This window comes from Pinus tabuliformis, chromosome J, assembly GCF_031772625.1.
Source record: "Pinus tabuliformis cultivar Carrire ecotype Pingquan chromosome J, CPIR1, whole genome shotgun sequence".
In the NCBI taxonomy this organism is placed as follows: Eukaryota; Viridiplantae; Streptophyta; class Pinopsida; order Pinales; family Pinaceae; genus Pinus; species Pinus tabuliformis.
In genome coordinates this window covers 1,006,659,203-1,006,682,682 of record NC_142295.1, presented here as the reverse complement: position 1 = coordinate 1,006,682,682, position 23,480 = coordinate 1,006,659,203, and the positions used below count along the sequence as shown (strand labels likewise).

Here is a 23,480-nt window from a genome sequence, read left to right as displayed (position 1 = left end):
AAAAACTTATATAGGATTGGATATAATGGATTTGAAACAAATAATCTTTTAAATTTCTATCCTCCCTCACATATGATATAAAATTAAAATTGTATCACACTTTCAGGCATATTACAATGGGGCCCTTTGAAAACAATTGACAACAATAATGGCTCACTTGGAGGAAAAAAGTATTAAGGAAGAACACACAGATAGTTGGAAGGAATATATTGATAGCCTTGGAAAATTATTCATTATTTTGAGTGAATAATAAGGCTATATTATTTGTTCTATAGACCCTTGTAGGCAGTATAAACCAAATCTTGGTTACAAATCTCTTGGATCAAAATGTAATGAATGTCCACCAATCTAGTTGTGGAAACCAATGTTGAAGTTTAAATTTTTTAGTAAATCCAAAATATTTGTGTGGATCCTTCTAAATATCTAAGACTTCAACTTGGGACAATATAGAAATAAGCTTTGAAATCCCTAGTCAATAATGTTTCTATGAAGATGATATAAAACCCATTTTTCATCTCATCATAATTTTCCCATAGTTGAAATACATACAATAAGATAAAGAGGAACTATTAGGTCTTCATAATACTTGCAAAGGGAATATAATTTAAGAGGATTTTAGAAAATGTTGTTAGAGAAAGGAGGGATAAATTTACAATGAAATCCCTCTCCTTGTTCTTAGAAAATATAGTGGAACAAAATCCTAATAATTTTGAGGATGTGGATACCCTCTTAAATGTGCCACACAAAGTATAAAAAATCCCCTATGCTTCACTAAAATCTCAAATTACTCTCACAAACAACTTGCAATATAACTCATAGAAAAAGAAATCATTTGTGTTGTCATAATGAAGCATCAAAAGGAACTTCTAATAGTGGTGGGGAAGTGGAATTATATATATTTCCCTAATCCATAGCACCTTCTTAAATGATGGAATTTGTCTTGAAAAAAAATAATTTTGTGAATTTATGGCTCTCAAATCGGTTATAATGCTACCTAAACAAAGAGATACACGAATTCAAATCTTCAAAAACTCACTTTTATTCAATAAATGGATGAAAATACCTAAGAAATTCCTCTCTACAAAGATTATTTTTTGGTATCAAAGTTTTCCACTAATGTCTTTTCAACTCTCTTTTTCCTCATGTCTACATGCCCACAAAAAGGAGGAAGAAGATAGGTTACCCAAAGAAAGATCAATGTTGCAAGTGGAAACTTTAGTAAATCCTTGAATCCACTCAAGAAAACTCTTCCTATTGTATTCATAAAACTTTGTTTTTTACTTCATCACTTGCTTGGATATTACAAAACTATGGTAGCTTCAAATATAATGATATGAATCTTTGTGGAAGACTATAATTATAATTTTGAGAAATATTGGATCTATAGTTTTTGAAAACTTCCATGTAAAATATAGGTTGGTTATATAAGCAATAAAAATATTTCAAACTCTAAGAAAGTGAATAAGCTCTCAATTGTTTGTATCTTTTCAAACAATGGAAGCATATATCAAAGAGTTGTTAATTTTTTTGTATCTAGCATAATGAGAGTTTTGATTACTCCTCGATGTTTGTTATTGTAATTTTCTTAATCCTAAGAACAATTGTTGACACATGTGTGTGTGGGTGTTTGTGTCAGAGAGAGAGAAAGAGTTTATATGTGTCATTAATTTTTAGGACTAGCCTTTTCTTTAAGAAACGATAACCTAGGTTTAGTTGAGCTATCAATTGCACCCAGCCTAGGTGAGACTAACCTTTAACATGGTTATATTGTTAACTATCTCTTTCTAATTACCAAAGCTTAAACATTGCTTTCCATATAAAATAAAATAGAACCGGTGAAATCCAATTACTTGTCATATTCAAATAATATTATATTTGATATTGGTTTAAAAATAAATTCTTAATTTTATAGGAGTATGTAAGTAATTTTGTTATATTTATTAAATATATTTTAATAATACTTATATAATTTAATATGGAGAAATTTTTGATATATATAAAAATTGACACGCAAACAACATATATATATATAAAAGAGAGACCAACATCTATATTTATAGATAAAAATACAAAAAAACCTCAAATTAAAAAGTAAAAATTAAAGTTAAAGAAAAACCACTAAATTTTTACGTGTGTAAGATAAAGAGAGTCCAAGATAGAAATATAACAAGAGGGTGGACTTACCAAGAAGGGGACATCACCAACATCATCCCTTTCTTGAGGATGCATTTCTATATTTTTTGCTACATCAGATAAGAGTGACTTACATACTTTGGGACCTCGAACAACATAATTTTCAATTGTTAGTATTTTTTCAACCTCTAATTTTGTGCATCGAGTTTCAACTTTTCTTCCGTCTTGATTGTATACCATTAGTTAAGCTCTTAATTACATACCCGTTGTAAAATCTATAAAAGGACCGGGACCTTTCTCCAAGTGTACAAGTGAACATTATATTTTGAATTATTATTATTTTTTAAATTACCTTTCACTATACAATGAGCAGAATGTTTTGGGTTATTATTATTTTTTTGAACAACCAACGAATCCAAATATGTTGCATTTTACTTAAGACATATTTTATTTATGAAAGTTTTAAGTATTTTTTAAGCTTCTTTTCAACTCCATATATCCTATTTTATGTTTCTACATCTCTTAGCTCCATATCGATTTGGATTTTTTTAGTTAATAGGTTCTTTATGATCCATCTTCCACCCTTATAACTCGTATCCTCTCTTACTCATTAGGTTAACCTAGAAAACTTATATTTATCATATATTTTGATATATTGAGTTCCATAAGTTTAATTCCCACCCAATACACATGCACTTTATGTTTTGGAACTCTCTCTCCCAACTCTCTCCCTCCCAACTCTCTTATTTCACATCACCTTGTAGACCATCAATACACTTCACTATCCTATATCAGTAATTCACTCTTTTGGTTTCAAAGGGTCTTTAACATTTATGTTGACTATTTCTCCACCTAACATTTAATTTTCTACATTTACCCTATTAGTTCCTCGCCCAAGATTTAATTTCAATATCTCCATGGTAGTATCTTGAATTTATCTTACATCATGCTTTTATGCAATGATGACTTGTTAATGAGGAAGAGTCTAGCCCCTTTACTCCCTCTACTATCATTTATTTATTGTCCAATGCACTAATTAAGTTCCACATGAGATCTTGGATTTCCATGCAATACCCCATATTATAAAATTAATAAAATTAATAATAATAATATAATTAAATAATAAATAATAAAAAGTGAGAAGAATAATTAATTAACTAATATATAAATAAATTGATGTTCCAAATAAATGAATAAAGGAAACTATGCAACTAGTAGGAATAAGGTCATGTTAATAAGAAATAAAAGAATAAAATAAGTAAGAATCAATTAGATCAAAAAAAATATTTTAAGAAAAACATCAAACAAAAAATAGGAATTTGTATGATGGCACACAGATTATGTGCGTGAATATTATCTTTATATTTTTGGAATAAATTAATCTGTTCAATGGATGAAAGAAGGATTTGAGACATTCTTTTTCTATGACAATCTTAGGTTAGGAGCAATTTGTTGGCAAATGTAATTGATTGAGGGCTCAATGGTTGTAAGATGTAGAAATACATAATGTAGTTGAGCCTATGGTTTGCTGGAGAGTCATCCCCAAAAAATTGGTTTTGGTCAGCATGATCATAGTAGCGTAGTGTTCACAACTTGTAAATAATTTGTCCATGTCAACTCCCAGATATGATTTCTCCCAGTCACCTATCATGTTGCTTATGCAATTATTCATGTATTTTTTAAATCACAACATTCTCAAAAATTAAGCACCAACCCATGCATGAAATTATTGACATCTCATTAAAAACGATTTCCAACTGCCACATATCATCCCATCCTAAAATACCATCACAACATTATGACTTCAACATTAGCATATCTTTATCAAAGATACAACATTACATTTCAATCATAAATAGAACCACATGTTAATATAAAAAAATGGTTTGACATAGGTGCATTTGAACATTGAATCTCATGATATACATAATAATTCATAACCAATTGAACTACCCCCCATGGGCCTCACATGTTAACATACTTTTTATTTTTTTATTATTTTTTTATGTAGTTCATAGACTCCAAAGATCAGTCACCGCTACATCCACGAAAACATTATTTCGGACAAATCCACCCAATGATATCACTTCCCACTAGTTCATTGACCCCATGACATCTCAATAGTGAGGTTCTTTAATGAAGGGAACTCAACCAATTGATTTAACTCTTCAGCCTACCACATGTTAATATAATCAAATCGATTATCATCACAAATATGATAATCTTCTCAACACATATCACATGGAGAGAAACAAAATCATAAACATTTGTTTCATGAATACCATTTAACGCATCAATATCATTAAACATCCATTTAGGATCTATTTTGGTTATGTCTATCAGTTAGATCTAGATCATCACAACTTATTCTTCCAAAAATGAAATTGAAAATTTACTTACCAACCATAGTCACCTTATCCATAATTATGAAGATCTCACATATTTTACTCAATTAAGTACACTATTAAATTTCAAGCACCCTTGATAAATTTGACCCTTAATATTTAGTTATATATTCTTGCTTTCTGAGGGAAATTTGGTAAAATTGGCCATTAAGCTATTATTGACCTTAACATAATTCCTTAAAGAAACAATACCAAATTAAATACTCAACCTTGCATACATATTCATCATTATCCATGGGACTTATCTCACTTTACAATTTTTACTTACCAATTCCATGACCACACTAAGTCATCATGGTTTATGTTTTATATCACGCTTAAATCACTCTAACAAAGGTCTTGTTGATCCTTGATGATTTATACATCACTTGGTAATTATCATTGTTCATCCTCACAATATTTTCTATTTCATCAAGTTTTGATCTCAATGTCACTTCATCTCTTTTATCATAGATTCACCCTTCTTCAAGTTAGGCTAGAGGGTTTTCTCTTTCACTTTTGGCTTGTGAAAACTATCTTTGGTTTATAATTTGAAGCACTTGAACCAATACTAGCTCATTATCATCAACCATGATAGGTGAATGGGAAGAATCATACTTGGGATTTTATGAACCAAACTTACTTGCAACTTATAAACACTTGTTAAGCATAACTAATTTTTTTGGGATGACATTTTACCTAATTGTAGGCTCAACTGCACAATATATTTTTACAGCTAGCCACCCCAATCCTTCAATCAACTAACCTTTCCAGTGAATCCCTCTTACCATTATTAGATCAAAACAATTACAAAATCCATTACTACCATTACCAAGTTGAATCCATTACAGGTACATTGTAATTATTATCAAGCTTGTTTTACATATTATTAATTGATGGTCTTGAGATTTTGTAAATAATTTTATGTTTCTAATTTTGAGGATTACATTCCACCCTTAACTTCAAGATTTATACTAAAATTCCCTTGTCCAAATATTATGAAAATATAAATAAAGAGAGTTTTGGATAGTTTTGGATTATTGGATATGTAACATGATAGATTCTTTCTAGACATACATCAATATGATTGAACATTTATAATTAATGCTAACTAGCAACCACTTAGATTGGCCTAAACCTCATAGCAATTACACAGTGCTTTTGAGACACTATTATTTTAGGACTCAAATTACATTTTGTATGATGGTATTAGACTTATCTATATTTTTTCTTTGGAGTTGTTTACATTGTATTTTATAACATGTAAACATTATCAAGGAAATTAATATGGTTGATAAAAAGAAAAAGAAAAAGAAAAAATCAATCTATTTTTTTTTTATCTTTATAATATTTTTTTAATTATTATTTTGAAAATAAAATAAAATGATGAGGATGATTATGATTAACGTCCACTAAGACCAATGTGGTATATCAGACCTCAAGAAAATTCTAGTTGTCATTATTCAAAATCTGGTTTATGTGATCAAGGAGCAAGGAAAGAAGCATTCCATGGTCGCTATAGTTGGGTTGACTTAATAAGTAAAGAAGGCTGGAGGTGTGGTTGATGATAGGGAATCGAGAGTGGATGTGGGGAAGAGTCGGGTAGTCTAAAAGGAAGTGATTTTCATATTCCACCTTCTTAGTATCACAAATCTTATAGATTCTATTGTCTTAGTGAGTCTTAGGAGTAGACCACTGTCGATCTCACTTCGAATCTCATGAGAGTTAGTTCTAATCCTAGTGATGTTCATTTTCTTCTTAGTGCTAGTCAACATAGAGAGATAATTCTGGTTATCAAGGGTGGGATTGATCACCTCCTTATAGTACCTTAGCTTCCTTTTACCATCCAACTCCTTAGCATCCCACATATTTTCCTTGAAATTGGAGGTAATAGTATTTCTTATACTATCCTTGCTTCACATGATGACCTCCTCCTTAATCGCCCAAAGGTTGAGCCAAGCCTGAGCATCCTTATGCCACCCGCACTTGAGGTGCAGGTGGGAGTTTTTACTAAAGTTAGAAGTAATTTTTGGGACCCTCTTGGATTCCATATTATGACGTTTCTTATTATATATTAGATGTCTAAACATAGTTGCACATTCAATGCAGGACGAGCCAACTTCGATCAAGAGGATAGGATAGGGAGCATTTCCCTTGATCTTGAGGTTATAAGTTATGAATTTCTTTAGGATCATCTCAATCTTTCTCCATGACTCCCTACATATACTGCACCCCCAAACTTCACATTCGTATAAGATAATAGGGGTGACGAGAGTCTCAAAGAGGAAATTTTTTTACTCCAAATGTAAAGATCGACTGACTTACCATTGTTTTCAAGCTCATAATAAGCTTTCTAACCTCCAATAATTCTTTTATGGATGTAATAATCCCAATTGAGCTGATGAGGAAAGTCAATACCCAAATATTTATAAGAAGAAACCAGATCTAGAAAATGGTTATCCTAGACGAAACTACCATGGGTGATCTTTTTGGATTTAATGGTCATGACTTTAGTCTTGTTGGTATTAATTGTCGCACCCATATTGGAGCAGTAAAAATGATGACTCTTATGCTGCATGTCTAGGTCATCATGGATCTTTGGAAGAAGAATGATATCATCAACATAATGGAGAAGAGTAATGATAATACCAACGAGCTCAGTGCCCTTGCAGCCCACAATTTCTAGAAACTCCTCAAGTTTATCGATGTAAATACCAAAAAGGGTAGGGGAAAGGGGACACCCTTTCTTAACCACGATATTGCATTTAATACATTTAGACCACCCTTTGTTTGTCTTAAGTTTGGCAATGACAATCTCGTAGAGGCAGATCACAACAATCCTCAGTTCAGGAGGAACCATGATGTCTTCAAGCCTCTCCCAGAGCTTATCTTGAGAGATAGTGTCAAAAGATTTTCTAAAGCCCACAAAACAAAAGAAGAGATCAATTTTAATATTGCGACATTCCTTTGCACTGATTGTAAGAGTGACAAGGTGGTTGATAGTTGAGTGATGTCTCCTAAAACCATCTTTTCTTTAGCTCTTTTACCCTGGTTCTCAAGCCAAAGGCTAAGCTTTTCTTCTAGAATGAGCCCATAAAGCTTGGCTAGGATGTGGCTAATCATAACGGTCCTGTAGTTAGAGGGAACACTTTTGTCCCCATTTTTTAGGATAGGCACAATAAGGCTTTACGTCCAACGATTAGGGAAGCAATGCCTTACAACCAAATTGAGTAGCTTGTGGACATGAGGAATGAGGCTAGATCTTCCCATTTTAAAGATGTCAGCTTGTTAACCTTCAATATCTTTGGCTTTAACATTAGCAAGCTTCTTAATCCCAGAATCAACGTCCTCCAGAGAAAATATATAATCCTCAGTAGGAGTGTTTAAGATGGTGCCCATGGTGTCCGAAGAGTCATACAAATTCTTAAGATAGTTATCCCAATTTTCTAGGGGGATATAATGGTTATCTTTAGTTTTACGAAAGGTGGAGAACATGCTCTTGTCTCTTATTAATATATGACTTTTTCTTCCTCTTAATGAGAGCTTTGTATATACTTATATTCTGGAGCTTAATGATTTCATTAGGGGTATCTCTGATTGCTTTCTTGGTAATCTTACAGTCTTTGTCATATGAAAAATTGGAAGTTCTATTATTTTTCTTATATAAAGTCTTATTAGAAAACTTTCTAATGGTAGTGAAAAAAATAGTAATAAATCTCATCAATATTATTATACTCATCAAAATGTATCCACTTCATTGAATCATTTTTTTATTAATATTATTTCTTATTAATATATATTATATCACAATAAATTGATTTTATTTAATATCATTTCCTTTTATGATTTCATTACTTTATAAACTTTTTCCTCAATTAAAATAAATTTAATTTAATTAAAAACAATAAATAAGAATCAAATTAATTAAAAAATGCTAAATTTATATAATATTTGACTTTATTTATTTATATTATATTATATATATATATATATATATATATATAACACGCAGTTACATTAGGTTGAAGTGTTGTAGTGTTCGTAAGGGGTTTTCTTAAGGTTAGAATAAAATCGATTTAAAAAAATTATTATATTTTTGAAATTTTAAAAATTAATAAAATTATAAAAAATAATTTTATTATTAATAATTATTTATAAAAAAATTGATCAGATATTAAAATAATAAAATATATTATGTATTACAAAATGAAATTTCTTATTATACTTTATAAGAATAGAGGAAAAGAAGAAAAAAAAACACGTGAAAGTATGTAACTGTGCACCTCCATCCTCAGGCCAGAAATGACGGTGAACGAATTTTAATAACCCAATTTCATGTGTTTGGCCAGAGATGAGGGTGAAGTTATTTCAATACACTGACTTTATGTGAAGACCAAATTCCATATAAAATAATGAAATTCACCTGCATTTAAAATAAGGAAAAATGAATCTCCATTTAAATTAAAATAAAAACATTTTCCTTTTCAGTTTTGAACATCGTGTAAAATCAACACCAACAGGCTAGAGGAGTCGTTGTGATGGCAGTATCACGTCCTTTTATATTTAACTTATGCGCTCCAATAATGGAGGTAATTACTTTCCTTGAAAGTGCTCGAGTTTGACTTTACGATCGGTTTGATGGCATAGTGCCTTTGATTGAATTGTTTGTCCCGCTTTATGTCCTCCAAATTTTCCTAAATGTCCAATCAGCAGTTTCTGATACAGTTGGAGTACAGGATTATATTTAACTGTTTCAAGTAGCGCTTATCACAGTCATAATTGTGTCTTCCGATTTTGTTGTCAGCCGTTTTTAGTACAGTTGAATGGTAGGAGCAGGATCTTCTCTTATGATATTTGAGGGGCTTTGTTTCGTTTAGGAGCAAGGGATCCTAAGATGTCTCAATTTATTTCTTTAAATATTGTTGTCATCATCAGACATTTATCAAGCTTGGACTGATCGAATGCTATTCTCGTTGCGGACATCGCGAACCCAATTGGCGATTGTTGGCAAGGCTTCCCTTACTTTCAAAAGTCTGTTAGGGTTTGTTTCACCTAAAAAAAATGAGCATTCCTTCTTGGTTGGACTATGAATTTCTCGCTTGTGACGATGTCGTAAAAGATTTTGATGTCGAAAGTGTATTGAGTTCCAGTCCATTTCCATCAGCACAACCCATTGAAAATCCCCCTACCTATACTACCCATCATGCCACCATATCTAATTTCGTTGATAACTGCAACTCCGGATGCGTAGAGGGTTGTCCTCCTCATTCGAATCCTGTTTTAACGGCCACATTCTGCAATTCCAGTTGTTCAAATGATGGTGGGTCTCAGACCATCCCGACTGACAAAAGGAAGCAGAAATCGATTGAAAAGCAGAGGCGTAAAGATATGAATGCCCTTTTGTCAATTCTGAAGTCCTTGCTTCCCGCTGAAAATCTTCGGGTAGGTTTTGTCTTTGATCGATAACAAGGGTTTTACTGCATTAAAAAGATCATCAGTACTCCCTAGGGTTTCATTTTAATGGAAGCTTCATCTTCTGTAGGGAAAACGATCAGTGGCAGACCAAGTGCAGGAATCTGTGAATTACATTCACCATCTACAGCGAAAAGTCGAAGATCTTCAAAAGGAAAGAGAAAAGATGAAGGATGATTCTGGCAAAAATCCAAATCTTTCATTCCAGGCCCTGCGATTTTCCGGTAACGAGAAATTTTGCATTAAAGCGCCGGCTATTGGAGAATCAGACCAGGGTTTCCCTTCAATAAATATAAAATCTATGGGTTCAGCCGTTCAGATATGGACGAACACGTTTGCACATCAGATTGTGTACTCTGATCTTCTCATGGCATTGGAAGATGGTGGGCTTGAAGTTGTGTGCGCTGCTTCTTCGACCATGAGCAACAGAATCTATCATACCATAGATACCAAGGTAAGATCCTGTAATTCTCAAGCGGCAACACTTTCCTTCCCTGTGTCATCCGTCAAAATATTAGCATGTTTTTAAATGACTTTTCCCCAATATTGCAGGTGTCTGATCTCAATATCTTTAATGTCGACACCCTATACCTCAAGCTTTGGCACTTGATAAGGACCAACGATAAGCAAGATCGGGATTCATAGACAGTTGACGCTCAAGCCTAACGTAATGCGCTGCCTTGCTGAATTTTGTTGTAAGTTTTGGCAAGCTTATATTAAGCAATTAGCACAAAGTGACAAACCGGTTGGTTGGAAACGCTTGGATTATAAAATAGATAACAGATTTCTTTCAGATTTTGGTTACTGAAAAACAGATTTCTTACAAACGCATTTTGGTTACTGAATAACAGATTTCTTATTAACGCATCGAGTGATACCCGTGGTTTTTTTTTAACAAGAAAAAAAAACCGAGTATTGTAGTTACATTTCTTTTGCTCTTATCCTGCCAAAAGCTCTATGATCATCATGACATCTCTACATGCAAAAAAAAATCATCTAGAACTCTGAAGTCTGTCCTTTGTGAGTGTCGTTGAAAAAGAATGCTTCTTTTACATTCTTCTCTTAGCTATTCATTCTTATTTGACTAAGCAAACATTCATTAAAGATATTACTTCTAGATAAAGGATTACAATGTAAAATAGAGAAAAAAGCACATCAGACTAGCTTTTCCTATATTGTCCATTAGAATTTGAAGCTCGTTATGTTGAATAAGTTACCATTATCGAACAGAAGCTGATCTCACTTGGCGAAGCACTACACCCACACTTAGAAAGAAGAATTGCTACCTAGTTCTAGTATATATATATATGAGAGAGAAATTCTTTAGAAAGTCAAGATAAAGAATCTAATGCCATGCATCCAATTATATGTTGGTGAAGGCAACTGAAATTTTGTTTTCTCCTGCACCCAATCAATAATCATTAAACATTTTTGTGTCGCCAACAATTTCCATTTCATCGATGGCCAATGAACTTGCACAACGCAAATGCAAAACTCCCCATAGTGCTAAGAGTTCTGCTCTATAGTTAGACCCTTCCCCACGAAACCAATTAAATGGGATGAAAGTTCATAGGTCTAGGACAACATACTCCCCACATCCACATACCCTTTTTGTGGATGCCACATCAAAGAATCCGACAGGCGAGGTTGACCTAATCTCCCTTTACTAACATAGTCCTTTTTGTGGCTTTTTCTTCCCTGGCCCAACCTCCAAAAAATATGCAACAACCTTCAGACTAGTACTTCTAATGTTAGGACAATGTGTTAGAAAATTTTCACATTCCTACTTCTCCATATTGCGCAAAAGATATAGAAAGGTAGTGAACAAAAATCCTTATTTTCCTATATTCACTAAGAAAGGCAATTTTCAATTGAAAGCTTATCCCAATTTGCATATATATTCAACATTTGTAAAACCCCACAACGCACTGCAACCACGAAAGGAGATGAAAGAAGGCAATGAACCAGCTCTTCGCTATCACCATATCATAAAGAACATATTCCTAGGCCTTGAAAACCCCTTCTGATATATTTTCCCACTTTAAGATCCAATTGTGTACAACCAACCACATGAAGCATTTTAATTTAAGTGGAATCACCCACCTCAAATATTTTAGTAACCAAGAAGCATTTTCCGACATGTTACGCCCTTGTGTGATATGTAAATAAATTTCATTGACCTCTGACCTTCATACTCGCAATCTCCCCAAGACATTTTATCTTCTTTCTATGACAAAGATATTCTATCATGGCTTAACTTGTACATTTCGCACTTTGACGCAAGTCCTCTAGGAGGCCAAGTTCACTAGGGTTAAGCCAGATTTGTGTAACAAGAAAGGATTTTCGATCAACACGGAGTTGACTAAGAAAATATAGACCTTTATGATGCAAGAATTTTATGATAAGAATGAAGAGCGAATGTACACCATCCAAACCTTTAATGGTGTCCAACCCAATTTCTATCTTGTCACCCTTTCCGACCTCCCATCTCAAATTCTCTGGTAAGTAGTGTTTAAGCTTCATCATGCTTCTCCATATATAAGAAGCATCCTCCTTTTCTAAAGCCCCTTCTTTAATCAAGGAATCGATTTGAATATTTTAAAAATATTTTTCATTGATAATGTACTCCCAAATACCTTTTCCCTTTAAAGATCTCCATAAATTTTTGACTAGTAAAGCCAGAAAAAAGAATTCATTGTTCCTAATACTCCATTCCCATCTTCCTCTCTCCGAGAAATCACTTCCTTTTTTCCTTTCACCCAAACTTCCTTTAGATTAATGAAATTATTTTTCTGTTTTAGCCAATGAGAGTAATCATCATCTTATTTGGCCTCATAATGAAGGAAAATTTGAAACAAAAATGAATTAATGCTACTTTCACTTAGCACTAATTCTCAAACATTTTATTCTAGGAAACTTTGGCTCCCATAATAGAATTAGTTTGAAAACATTTTCCACCACTTGTCTGCTTCTCTACATGCATAGCTAACATGTGTCACACACTTGCCAACGTTGTCATTTTTTTAACGGTGTCCCACACCAAGAGAAAACAAGAAGATGTCGAAAAAAACACGAACACCATTGATTGTTACACCTCCTTCATATGCAAAGGAGATCGTAGGTGAAGAAGAATTACTCGAAGTACAAATTGAATCTCTCCTTACAATTTAATTACATATGATCAAAAATCACTCTACCTATAATCATTGGTTTGAAAGCTCTGAATTGGAAGCACAAATTGAAATAATGGTACACATTAAAGAGGAAAATAACTACAAAATTTGTATGCTAATTTCATTTGCAAAGGCAGATAACATGGATTAATGGATCGATACCTATTAGTGATCAGGAAGAAGTGGAAGAGGTTATTTGCAGAAATCGAATCTGGTGACATTTCCCCTAGAAATACACAACAAAATACTTTCATATGTGAACACCATTTTGACCGGAGTGAACAACTATTGCTCCCTTCTTCTCCATATTCAACTTGCCATCATCGATAACTCTCACCACACTCTTCATAATGCTGCTGAAATGTGATGCCAATAGTAGCATGAGCATGTGATCGAGAACATGGGCTCTTAGGGTCGAGCTTACAAAGATATCCAAGGCATTATAGAAATCCGCCCAACTAAGCTGAGCTCAATGGCCCCATGACCTTCACATATGATGTCAGTTCTTGATACCAAGAACCCTAGGGTCCACCAGTAATCAAGACAAAAATATCAGAATAATTTCTAGTCTACATGAGGGTTTTAAGGACTTTGAAGATGAGTGGATGGCCCTTATCCTTCACATGTCGGTTAACCATGCCCATAGCCAGTCGAGCATCCAATCAAACGTCGTACTTTAACCGAAAAGCAACATCACATGCTTTAGTTTTCGTGAAGAAACCCTTGTTGACGCCATTGATGATAATGTGGGCATTTCATAGCGACAACATGTAGACTGTCCTCAATATTTCCCCCACAACGTCACTAGTGGAAACATGGTGAGTGTATTTGGTAGATAATTATACTTCCTCTAGGACTCTTTGTACACGCTCAGTTATGGCCTTGTGTAGGTCAAGGGGTCGAGCCTTAGTGAAGCTCTGCATGATATCTTAGACGATGTCTGACTGTATTGTCTCGTAGGTGATATCATGCCAAGATAAGGGGAGGAGAAGAGAGAGAAAGTGACATGGTCTACTTGCCAAGAAGATTGAGGTTTATTGAACATTCATTTTTCTGATCAGGTCTTCATCAGTCATGCTCCTGACTCTTCCATGGCATATTGAATTAAACCTACCATACATGCAAACCCTGCTACTATTACCGTCCCAACTTAGAGACCATTTCTTTTGTTATACACATTATAAACAGAATTTCCACTACTTTTGACTTGTGGCAATGCTAGTTTCCTTCAACTACTAAATAACGTCGCATGTGAATCCATCCCAACTACTAGATTTCTTCGTTCAGCTCAACCAACTACTAGCCTATTGTTGAGCGTTTTTCTATCAAGGTTGTCGGTTTCATAGGTTCTTCCACGAGCGCTCTAAAAACTATATGAAGTGGGAAAAGAATGGGTGATCTTTATAATGGTGCCTTTTGGAGTAGTTAAGGTCGGACATTGCTTTCACACTTATGGGAGTGAGGGGGATCATAGATTAACCACTCTAGCAACTATCCACTTTTATCACTTCAAAGGACCAGCAGTTTTGCTTCCAACGTTTCATTTCATATACCATTCCCATATGTTAGACCTCTTATTTCATCTTGTTACACGTCCAAGCTTTCTCCTATCGGTAGTTGGACGCAGAAATTGGACTCGATGTAACTCAACAAAAAGGAATATAGGTGCTATAGGAGGGCACTGTTAAGCAGGTAAACGAAGGAACTCTCTCTTGCTCTTTGGTGTTGTGTAAAGCCTTTCCGTCCATTATTCATCTTCATTCTAAGTGTGCGGGTCGAAATCTTTTGAGGTGATAGCAATTGTAAGCAGGGAAGCATAAATAAGAGGTCTTTAAAGATCTTTTGTGTAATAAATCTTCTCGTTCTCATCTTATTGGTCTCTAAGGAAAAGTCTCACTTAATCATTCATAAGTGTTCTCTTCTATAAGTCCTCAAGTCGTCCCTCCATGAATTTCGATTTATGTGTTTGTATTAAAGTGTTGGTAGATTCTAACCTCGAGCTAGAGAGTATCATCGATGGGGGTACTATAGATAGATAATAAGTCTCTCTAATTGAGACTCAATCTATGCAATCAATCAATCAATATGTGCAATATAGTATTGTGATATTCTCTTTCAAATAGATTACGGATCTTCCTGCTAAGCTACACTGTTATTTGAGTTGTTTTGTCCATTATCACTTCCTCTAGTACTATCTTTTATCTTTTTTTAGTAGTTGTAGTACAATTCTTTAATTCATCTCCTACCCTTGTTAGTCGTAATCACTATAAACTATATATCATTGGAAATTGGCATTGGAGTAATCGTCTTTCTCTTGTCGAAAGTAAGAAACATAATGTCTTAGTGTGCCCCTACTCTAATTATAAATAAATCTCTGTCGCATTCTTGAAATGATGCTCCTAAGGTTACAAAGTCTATTGATTCAATTGCATAACAAAACCCAAGCAGACAAGCATTGATGTTGTTAGAATACGTTCAATGCTAAAAGATAGGAAGGGATACCCCCTTTGGTACACTTGTTTGGCAAGTGGATTGATAAGTCTTTAGGAATACCTCCATAGGGTACCTTTTCGGCTTTAAAGTACCTCCTCATCTTCCACTAAGCTTCCATCTTTTTTTTACTAAAATTCTCCTCCAATTCTTCCTTCTTTCCTCGGGCAAGGATTCAATCTTCATGTCCTCTTCTGTTGCAATTGCATTTTCAAGCCTGTAAAAGGCAGAGTATGATGGAGCTTTAGGTTGTTCTATAAGTGGAGAAGGGAATCCTTGCTCAATCACCTTAGCAGGGTCATCTTGGGCCTTCATGATAGCTTTAAAAAGAATGGATTGGCCCTTTGATGAAGGGAATTATGTACACTTCTCTTAATAAAAAAGAATGTCACACCTTCTCATTGTATTACATTAAATTTATAGTTGTAAAGTTCATGTGTTCGATCTATTCAGAAATTTTATTCCAATTTATAAGAAAATAGGTAAACAACAAAGATTAGCGTTTAAAGAATTTACGAAAATGAGTTAATGAGAAAGGTCAAAAGGAGATCAGTGGATTACAAAGCAAAAACTATATAGATAATATATGTAAATAAACCCCAATGGTTGGCTCAATTGATTCAATCATATGTCCAAGGCATGTTGCCCACAGAAAGACAATAGAGATTCACAGGTTCAAATACAATCAAGTCCTTTAGGGTGACCAACTTCCTTTAGCAAAAATATAATACATGTAAAACGTTCAGGCATCAATCTGAGGTAAATTTACAAAATGGGCGAGTAGCCCTGTTTCATACAAATAAAGAGAGGTGATTTAAAATAGGCACAAAGGGAAAGGTATGTGAGAAACTTGTCAAGGCAAAATGTCATGCGAACCATAGTAACAGGGCTGGCTCAACTTGAGTGAACTCTAGTAAGACGAAAATGGGGAGAGTTTGACTTGGAAGGGCAAGATTAGCAAGTTTGGCCAAACTCACCAATACCCAATGAGTGGGATTGGGCTTGATCAAGCCTCAAGGTTGATTTCATATGACTTTTTTGGACCTACATTTACCGAATTAATTTTGCATGCCTTGGCCCTTATGAATATCGTGTGTACTTTTGATATAACAAATTAATGAAAGATGAATTTTTCCAAGATTCTAAGCTAACTCTCTATTTGGGAGTGTCAAAATGTGTACTGGATCTTGTGACCTTGAAACAACAATAAATGCCAAAAGCACTATGTAAGCTAGAAGTGATCAGGAGAGCAAATGACTTAACAACCACTTTGACTAGCAAGAATTATACAGCTTAGACGATTTATAGTTTTTATTCTTTGGCTCTCAAACCTTTACCTCTATGGCCTTTACTCCATCCATAGAAAAATAAGTATATTTCCATGCCCTTCGAGATTGACCCTTGAATAGGATATGGAAATGGATTTGAAACAAGATACCTACCCTTAATTTTGTTTCCATTACTGAGTCAATTGAATCCATGTCTTTGTCTAGCTTTGGGCATCTTTTATTTTTGTATTAGCACTTAAATAAAAGGAACTTGAACTAGATCTCGTCATCGAGCAAAATATGTAACTTAGTCAAAAGATATAGAGTTAGAGGCTCTCTATCTCGAACTGCATGTGTGAGGCACTCATTAATCATTAGATCAAACACAAATGCGATTATATAATATATACTTAATCAATTCAATAGTTTTAGTTTCCTTCCTTATCAATGATCCAATATATAAGCACAAGGAATCACTTACTTAGTATTAGTGGGTGACCCAGTAGTATTAGCTCTTAAATAGAAGGAACTAGAACTAGATCTGCTCATTGAGAAAAAGTTGTAACTTACTCAACAAGATATAGACCTAGAGGCTTTCGATCTGGAACTGCATATGTGAGGCACTCTATAATTGCTGGATCAAACACAAATGCGACTATATAATCTATACCTCATTAATTCAATAGTTTCATTTTCATTCCTTATCAATGATCCAATATATAAGCACAAGGCATCACTTAGAAACAATGAATGACCTAGTAGTAAAAGAATAGGCTACAGGAGCTAATTCAACATCCAAGCTAGCATCCTTTCCTATTTTAGTTTCTCCATCAATATAGGAATCATAAGAATAGAGAAAGGTAGCAAGGCAGGCTCTTAGCTGATGAGCTCTTAGGCCATGCTATCGCCACCTCTCAATGAAAGTGATCAAATCCCAAGATGTACACCAATCTAGCTATCTAAGCTAAATAAGCTCTCTCTGGGTCTAGCTACCAAACATAAGCTTATAAGAGCTTCCAAGATAAGCTCTCTCATTCACCAATCCTAGTAAAGCTCTCTTTAGTTCTACACTAGGTCTAGCTATCTCACTATCACTCTAGCTGGCCACACAACTCCATTCCCAGTCTCAAGCTTATTTTTGAACTAGGAAAACTCACGAAACAAGATCTCCACTCTCCTATCTACTCTCCCTCTCCTATCTATGCTCTTGGTGGTGTTCCTATTATTGCTTTATATGTTACTTACTATTAAACTAGTAAACAGTAAACTGGTTTACTAGAGTCACTCACTAGTAAAAAGTAAGCTTGGTAAGATATTTATGCTTCTGTTTTAATTATTTCAACTGCTACATTTAGTGACTTTGCTTGGAGGGTAGTTATGAGGTTTATAACCTCCTATGCTAGTGATCCGCATAATTTATGAAAAACAACGGAGTCTAGCTTTCAAATTTACTTTTTCATTATTTAGACTTGTACTTGCTGAGATGCTAGTAGTGAAACTAAAACTGCTTCTCAATCTCATTTCATGCTTGGATCTATTACCAACTAAATATACACTCAGAACAAGAGCATGTACTAGTGGTCCATTTCCTTGCGCAAGCTATGAACTTGCACTCCACAATGGCTATGCGCTTACGCAAGCTATGAGGTTGCCCTCCACAATTCGGTGTCGTTCATAACTTGATCTCTACTCAGCAGACAATGGAAAGGTATGGTCCATTGATATATGCCGGGAGTAGGATACGTACGACAAACATATCATCTTGCTCCCTATTGTTTGAGCACTGATTGCTTAACTGATTTGTCATTTTACAAAACTAACTAAATTTAGAAACGAGTATTCTTTAGAAGTGCAACCCGAAGTTTTGTATTTAATTTATGCACAAACACTTTCCTGTTCTGAATCTATACCTAGGTTGTGAATATATACCTAGGTTGTTGATTTTTTTTGGAACAAACACTTTTTTGCTGTGATCCCAAGCCAAGAACTTGCTGCCTCACAGTAGAACTTGCTGCCTCACAGTATTTTTGTTGCGTCTAAAAACTTATTCTACAACCCAGTGTAAATAATATGTAAACCTATCCATCCATTATCAAAATTAAAATTTTACTCCTATCAACTCAAAGTTAAATCTGTATTTAAAATAAATTCAAATTTTACTGGGAAAGCCAGCCATTCTGAAATGTTTCCCTCCCCTTAAAAATAAGTGGCAGCATCTCTCCCCACTCACACAGACTAGAGACATGTCACTTGGCGATTGAGTCGGACACCTAATCTCAACACAAGCTATAGGTGAGCCACGTCGACGACTGGCAAATGAAATGGTGTCAGATCTCGTCTCCCATATCGAAGAAAACGCAGGAGAGAATCGAGGAAAACTGACCCAAACGCCAAATACGTGACATCCATGCACGCCCCATCCAAAGATAGACGTTGACAGGAAATCAATTGTGGAGAACTATCCTTACACGACGCAAGAAAGACAGAATACAGGCAATTAATATGATTAAATCCGGTGCTAGAACCTCCTAAATACTAATTTGCTACGTGAACTGTTGCGGGGACTAAGTTTCGAATGGATAATTCTTTCATTTAAAAATTTACGTAGAAAATAATATTGTATTTACAGGTGTACGTCGTACGAGCGCCATTAGATCGATTAAATAGTCTGTAGCCGAAGCTTTGAATATTTAGAACCTGGGCACATATGATAAGCTTCAGGACCTCGTGAGAAAACAAAGACAGGGCATGTAAGAAGCTTGGCACAAGTGAGATTTGTCGCATTTTTAAAGAATATGGGTAAACATAATAGGTTATAAGACGTTCTGAGGAAAGTAGTGGGAATCACAACCATTTGAATTAAAAATAAAATGCATTGAAACCACTTACTGGTTATGGTAACAATCACTAACAATCGATAGAAGAATCACTGAAAAGCTTACAGGGCCAACCTTTGCCTACGTCCCTTATATAACTCAAAACCCATATAGATGCTAAACTTATGTTGGTTGTATATTTGGAGAATATTTCAGAATAGCCAGCTAATTATATAAGTACAAATCTGCAATTTACTTTAAAATGCTTCAATATTGGCTCACTCTTCAAATTTAGCCATTGTAACTTTCTATTAGGTCACTTATATAATTCAATTTCAATATTGGAAAGGTGTATCAAATTTAGTAAATGTAACCATTTATTATGTCACTTGCCTAATTGATATAAGTCATTTTCAATATGGCAACGGTTTATCAAATGTAGTGACGCTGCTATTTTATTATGTCACTTAGAATGGTTATTATTAATTTAGTATTCATAATACAAATTATGATATTTAATTTAAAATATTTAATTGAATTATAATATTTTTAATATTATTAAAAAATTATAATTTTTTAGAGATATAATTGAATTATTATTTAAAAATATAATTTTAATTTTTATAAAAATATAATTACATATAAATCATTATTCATAATTTTTTTATTATAATTTTTTAACCTGGTTAAATCGGTATTAATAGTTAATAAATAATACAATAATGTTCTTTAAAATATATAATTGAATTATAATATTATTAATATTATTAAAAAACTATATTTTTTAAAGATATAATTTAATTATAATTTAAAAATATAATTTTAAATTTTATAGAGATATAATTATATATAAATCATTATTTCATAAATTTTTTATTATAATTTTTGAACCTTGTTAAATCTGTATTAATAGTTAATAGATAATACATAAATCTTCTATCAACTTTTATAGGGTTATATAAAAATTTTATTATAATTTTCTAACCTTGTTAAATTGGTGTTAATAGTTAATAAATAATACATTAATGTTCTATCTGAATTTTATAGGGTAAATAGCTCAATATTAAGGGTACTTGGAGTTGGTTGCTTTATATGATTATAAATACATTAGGTAGTTTTTTAAGAGTTTTGTGTCTTTTAGGATGAGAAAATATAATTTTTGCAGACATTTTAATATTATAAAGTATTATTATATGTGTATTATTAGGTTAGAAATGTGAAAAATTTAATTTGTTTATTTTATATTAAAATGGTAAAGTCTATTTTACAATAAGTGCTTTATTTTTTAATGAAACATATATATTTTAAATCTTCATATTAATAATTTTAAAGGAAATTATATAAAACCGTTATTATTAAGTTTAGATACATTAAAGTTAGTTTTAAGAACTTATTTATAATATAAAAGAGAATCAAGGTTGTTTGGGAAAAACAAGTTGTGTAATCCAGCTCTCATTAGTATAGCTGGAATTCTTCTTCTTTAGTCTGATGATAATATTTTTATGTTGAGGAGTCTTTATAATCTTACAATATATTTATATATGGCATTGACAATTACATTCATATATGACATTTCCAATAGCTTGGAAGAAATACTTTTATACAAATATCTTATAATCTATGATTATCATAGATAATTGTTCATGGAGAAAAATAGAAAAGTTCCAAAGGTGTTTTGTAACCTATATTTTATCAAAAATAATGAAAGTATTCTTTATGCTATTCTCTTTTTAGAAGTGAACACTTCTCCAATTAAGACTATGAATATATTAAAGAACATGGAAGAAGAGAAAGTTCACAAAATTGTTTCGCTTTCTACTCATGTGGAAATGGATTACTGATTAAGCAATTTGAGAATGCAATTTGAGAATAGAGGAGGGGAATGGAGAATAATATTAAAGATATAATTAAAGGTAAATTTAAGGAAAAGTTACTATGAGCTAAAAGGTAGGGGAAAAGGAAATTAAGATAGTTCAGGAAAAATAAACTAAAATATTATAAGGAAGTGAACAACCCTTATTTTAAAAAATCAAAAGTATTTTTCTAAAGAATTTACAATTTGAAAATAAATAAATAAAGAATTGTGGTTACATTCTCTCTCTAGCCAAGTGTGGAATATATGTTGTAATGTAATGTAACATAAATATATTGATTTGGTCAAAGAAAATAAAATAGAATAGAAAAAAAATAATAATTTATAGAAAAACAAAATTAATAATTTAGGGTTGGTGTTTTATAGGATCAATTTTTGACAAGCCATGGCTTTGCTCATGTTATTTGTTATAATGAAAAAGGCATAAAGAAATCTATTATAAAATGTATAAGTACTAACTTACATCCATCTTAACTCAAAGCTTCCCTCTCTAAATAATTACTAAAAAAATATTATATTTCTTAGATTTAAAAAATTAACAATTTAGAAATTTACATATATGAAAAGACAATAATAAACCACAAAATTTTCTATTAAAATATTAAATAATTAAAATTAAAAATAGTTTCTTATAAATTAATTTAAATTTTAAATAATTTTTATTTATTTATTTTAGGCTAAATAAATTTATTTTTAAATTTAATGATTATATTTTAATATTTTTATAAAAATTTAAAAAATATTGTACATAATAAACGTAACAAGACTTAAAAATGCCAGTAAAAAACCACTTCATGAAGTAATCTTATGAATTAATCTTACCTAATTAATAGGAAAAAATATTTATTACAAACATTACTTTGTTACATGAAATTGTTCAAACAGCAAACCGCGTCAGCTTTCATTGTTCCTACTTATAAAATAACGAGATATGTCACGTTACGATGCTGTACGTAAATGAGATTGAAAATCTGCCCCCACGAGATACACCTGTCCTATTATCAGTTGAAAGGTAGCATTAATACTTCCAATGAAAAGCAGTTGGTAGTATTTTCATCTTAAAGAATTCTTTTTTCTTAACTCTATTTTTAAATTTAATTGCATCAGAATTGTTGTTCAGCAGGATTGTCGTTCAGGGATAGTTACTTGTTGCGAATAGGGAAAAAGAAATATGAGAGATTAATCTGATTCTATAATATAAAGTATATTCTTTTATTGATGATTTTATTAGATTGTTTGATATTTTTAATCCTAGAGTTTAGAAATTAATTTAAAATAATTATTTAAATATTTATAAAAATATTTTTAATTATATAAATTATCTTATTTTAGAAATTTATTTTAAAAGAATTATTTAAATATTTATAAAATTATTTTTAATTATATAAATTATTTTATTTTATTAGTTTGATTAAATATTAAAATTTTAATTTTAATGGTCTATGGGATCTACCATATCGCATTTTGATGTGATGTTATTGGGTCAATTGAAGATGCAATCTTACAAAGCTTACAAAAAAATAATATATAAATTACTATATATAATTTTAATATTTGATTTATATAGGGTGTTTGATAAGGATATTAGCTATTGCCACATATCATATCACATGCTACGCCACCAACAATAAGGGCCTAATGAGTTTCTTGGTGGAAATGAATGAAAATGACAAAACTTAGTGAGAAGGAGACTTTTCCAAGAGGAAGATTGTTGGAATGATGCACTCTTCTTCATAGAAAATGGTTTTTAAATTTGTTGTGATGAGTAGCGCAGAAATGCAATTTATTCGTGGATTCAACTCCTTGTTTGTTGTCACAAGTAAAGAATTAGATTGATATTACAATTGGAAAGCATGTTTTGTTGCCACAAC

General features: G+C 32.4%; 1 protein-coding gene across 1 annotated transcript; it reads left to right on the top strand.

The window, feature by feature from the left end:
• The first annotated feature begins 9,506 nt into the window (after window positions 1-9,506).
• On the top strand, window positions 9,507-10,813 carry LOC149230259 (transcription factor bHLH118-like). The gene is made up of 3 exons (XM_089376024.1): window positions 9,507-9,959; window positions 10,060-10,443; window positions 10,542-10,813. The coding sequence occupies exons 1-3, from the start codon at window positions 9,579-9,581 to the stop codon at window positions 10,632-10,634; spliced, it is 858 nt and encodes a 285-aa protein (XP_089232150.1). The 5' UTR covers window positions 9,507-9,578; the 3' UTR covers window positions 10,635-10,813.
• Window positions 10,814-23,480: the final 12,667 nt, after the last annotated feature.

Excerpts from the sequence above, each read along its gene's own strand:
- LOC149230259 (XM_089376024.1), top strand. The coding sequence starts at position 9,579 with ATGAGCATTCCTTCTTGGTTGGACTATGAATTTCTCGCTTGTGACGAT. Across the intron at positions 9,960-10,059 it reads TTCCCGCTGAAAATCTTCGG|GGAAAACGATCAGTGGCAGA; the intron begins GTAGGTTTTGTC and ends CATCTTCTGTAG. Across the intron at positions 10,444-10,541 it reads ATCATACCATAGATACCAAG|GTGTCTGATCTCAATATCTT; the intron begins GTAAGATCCTGT and ends CCAATATTGCAG.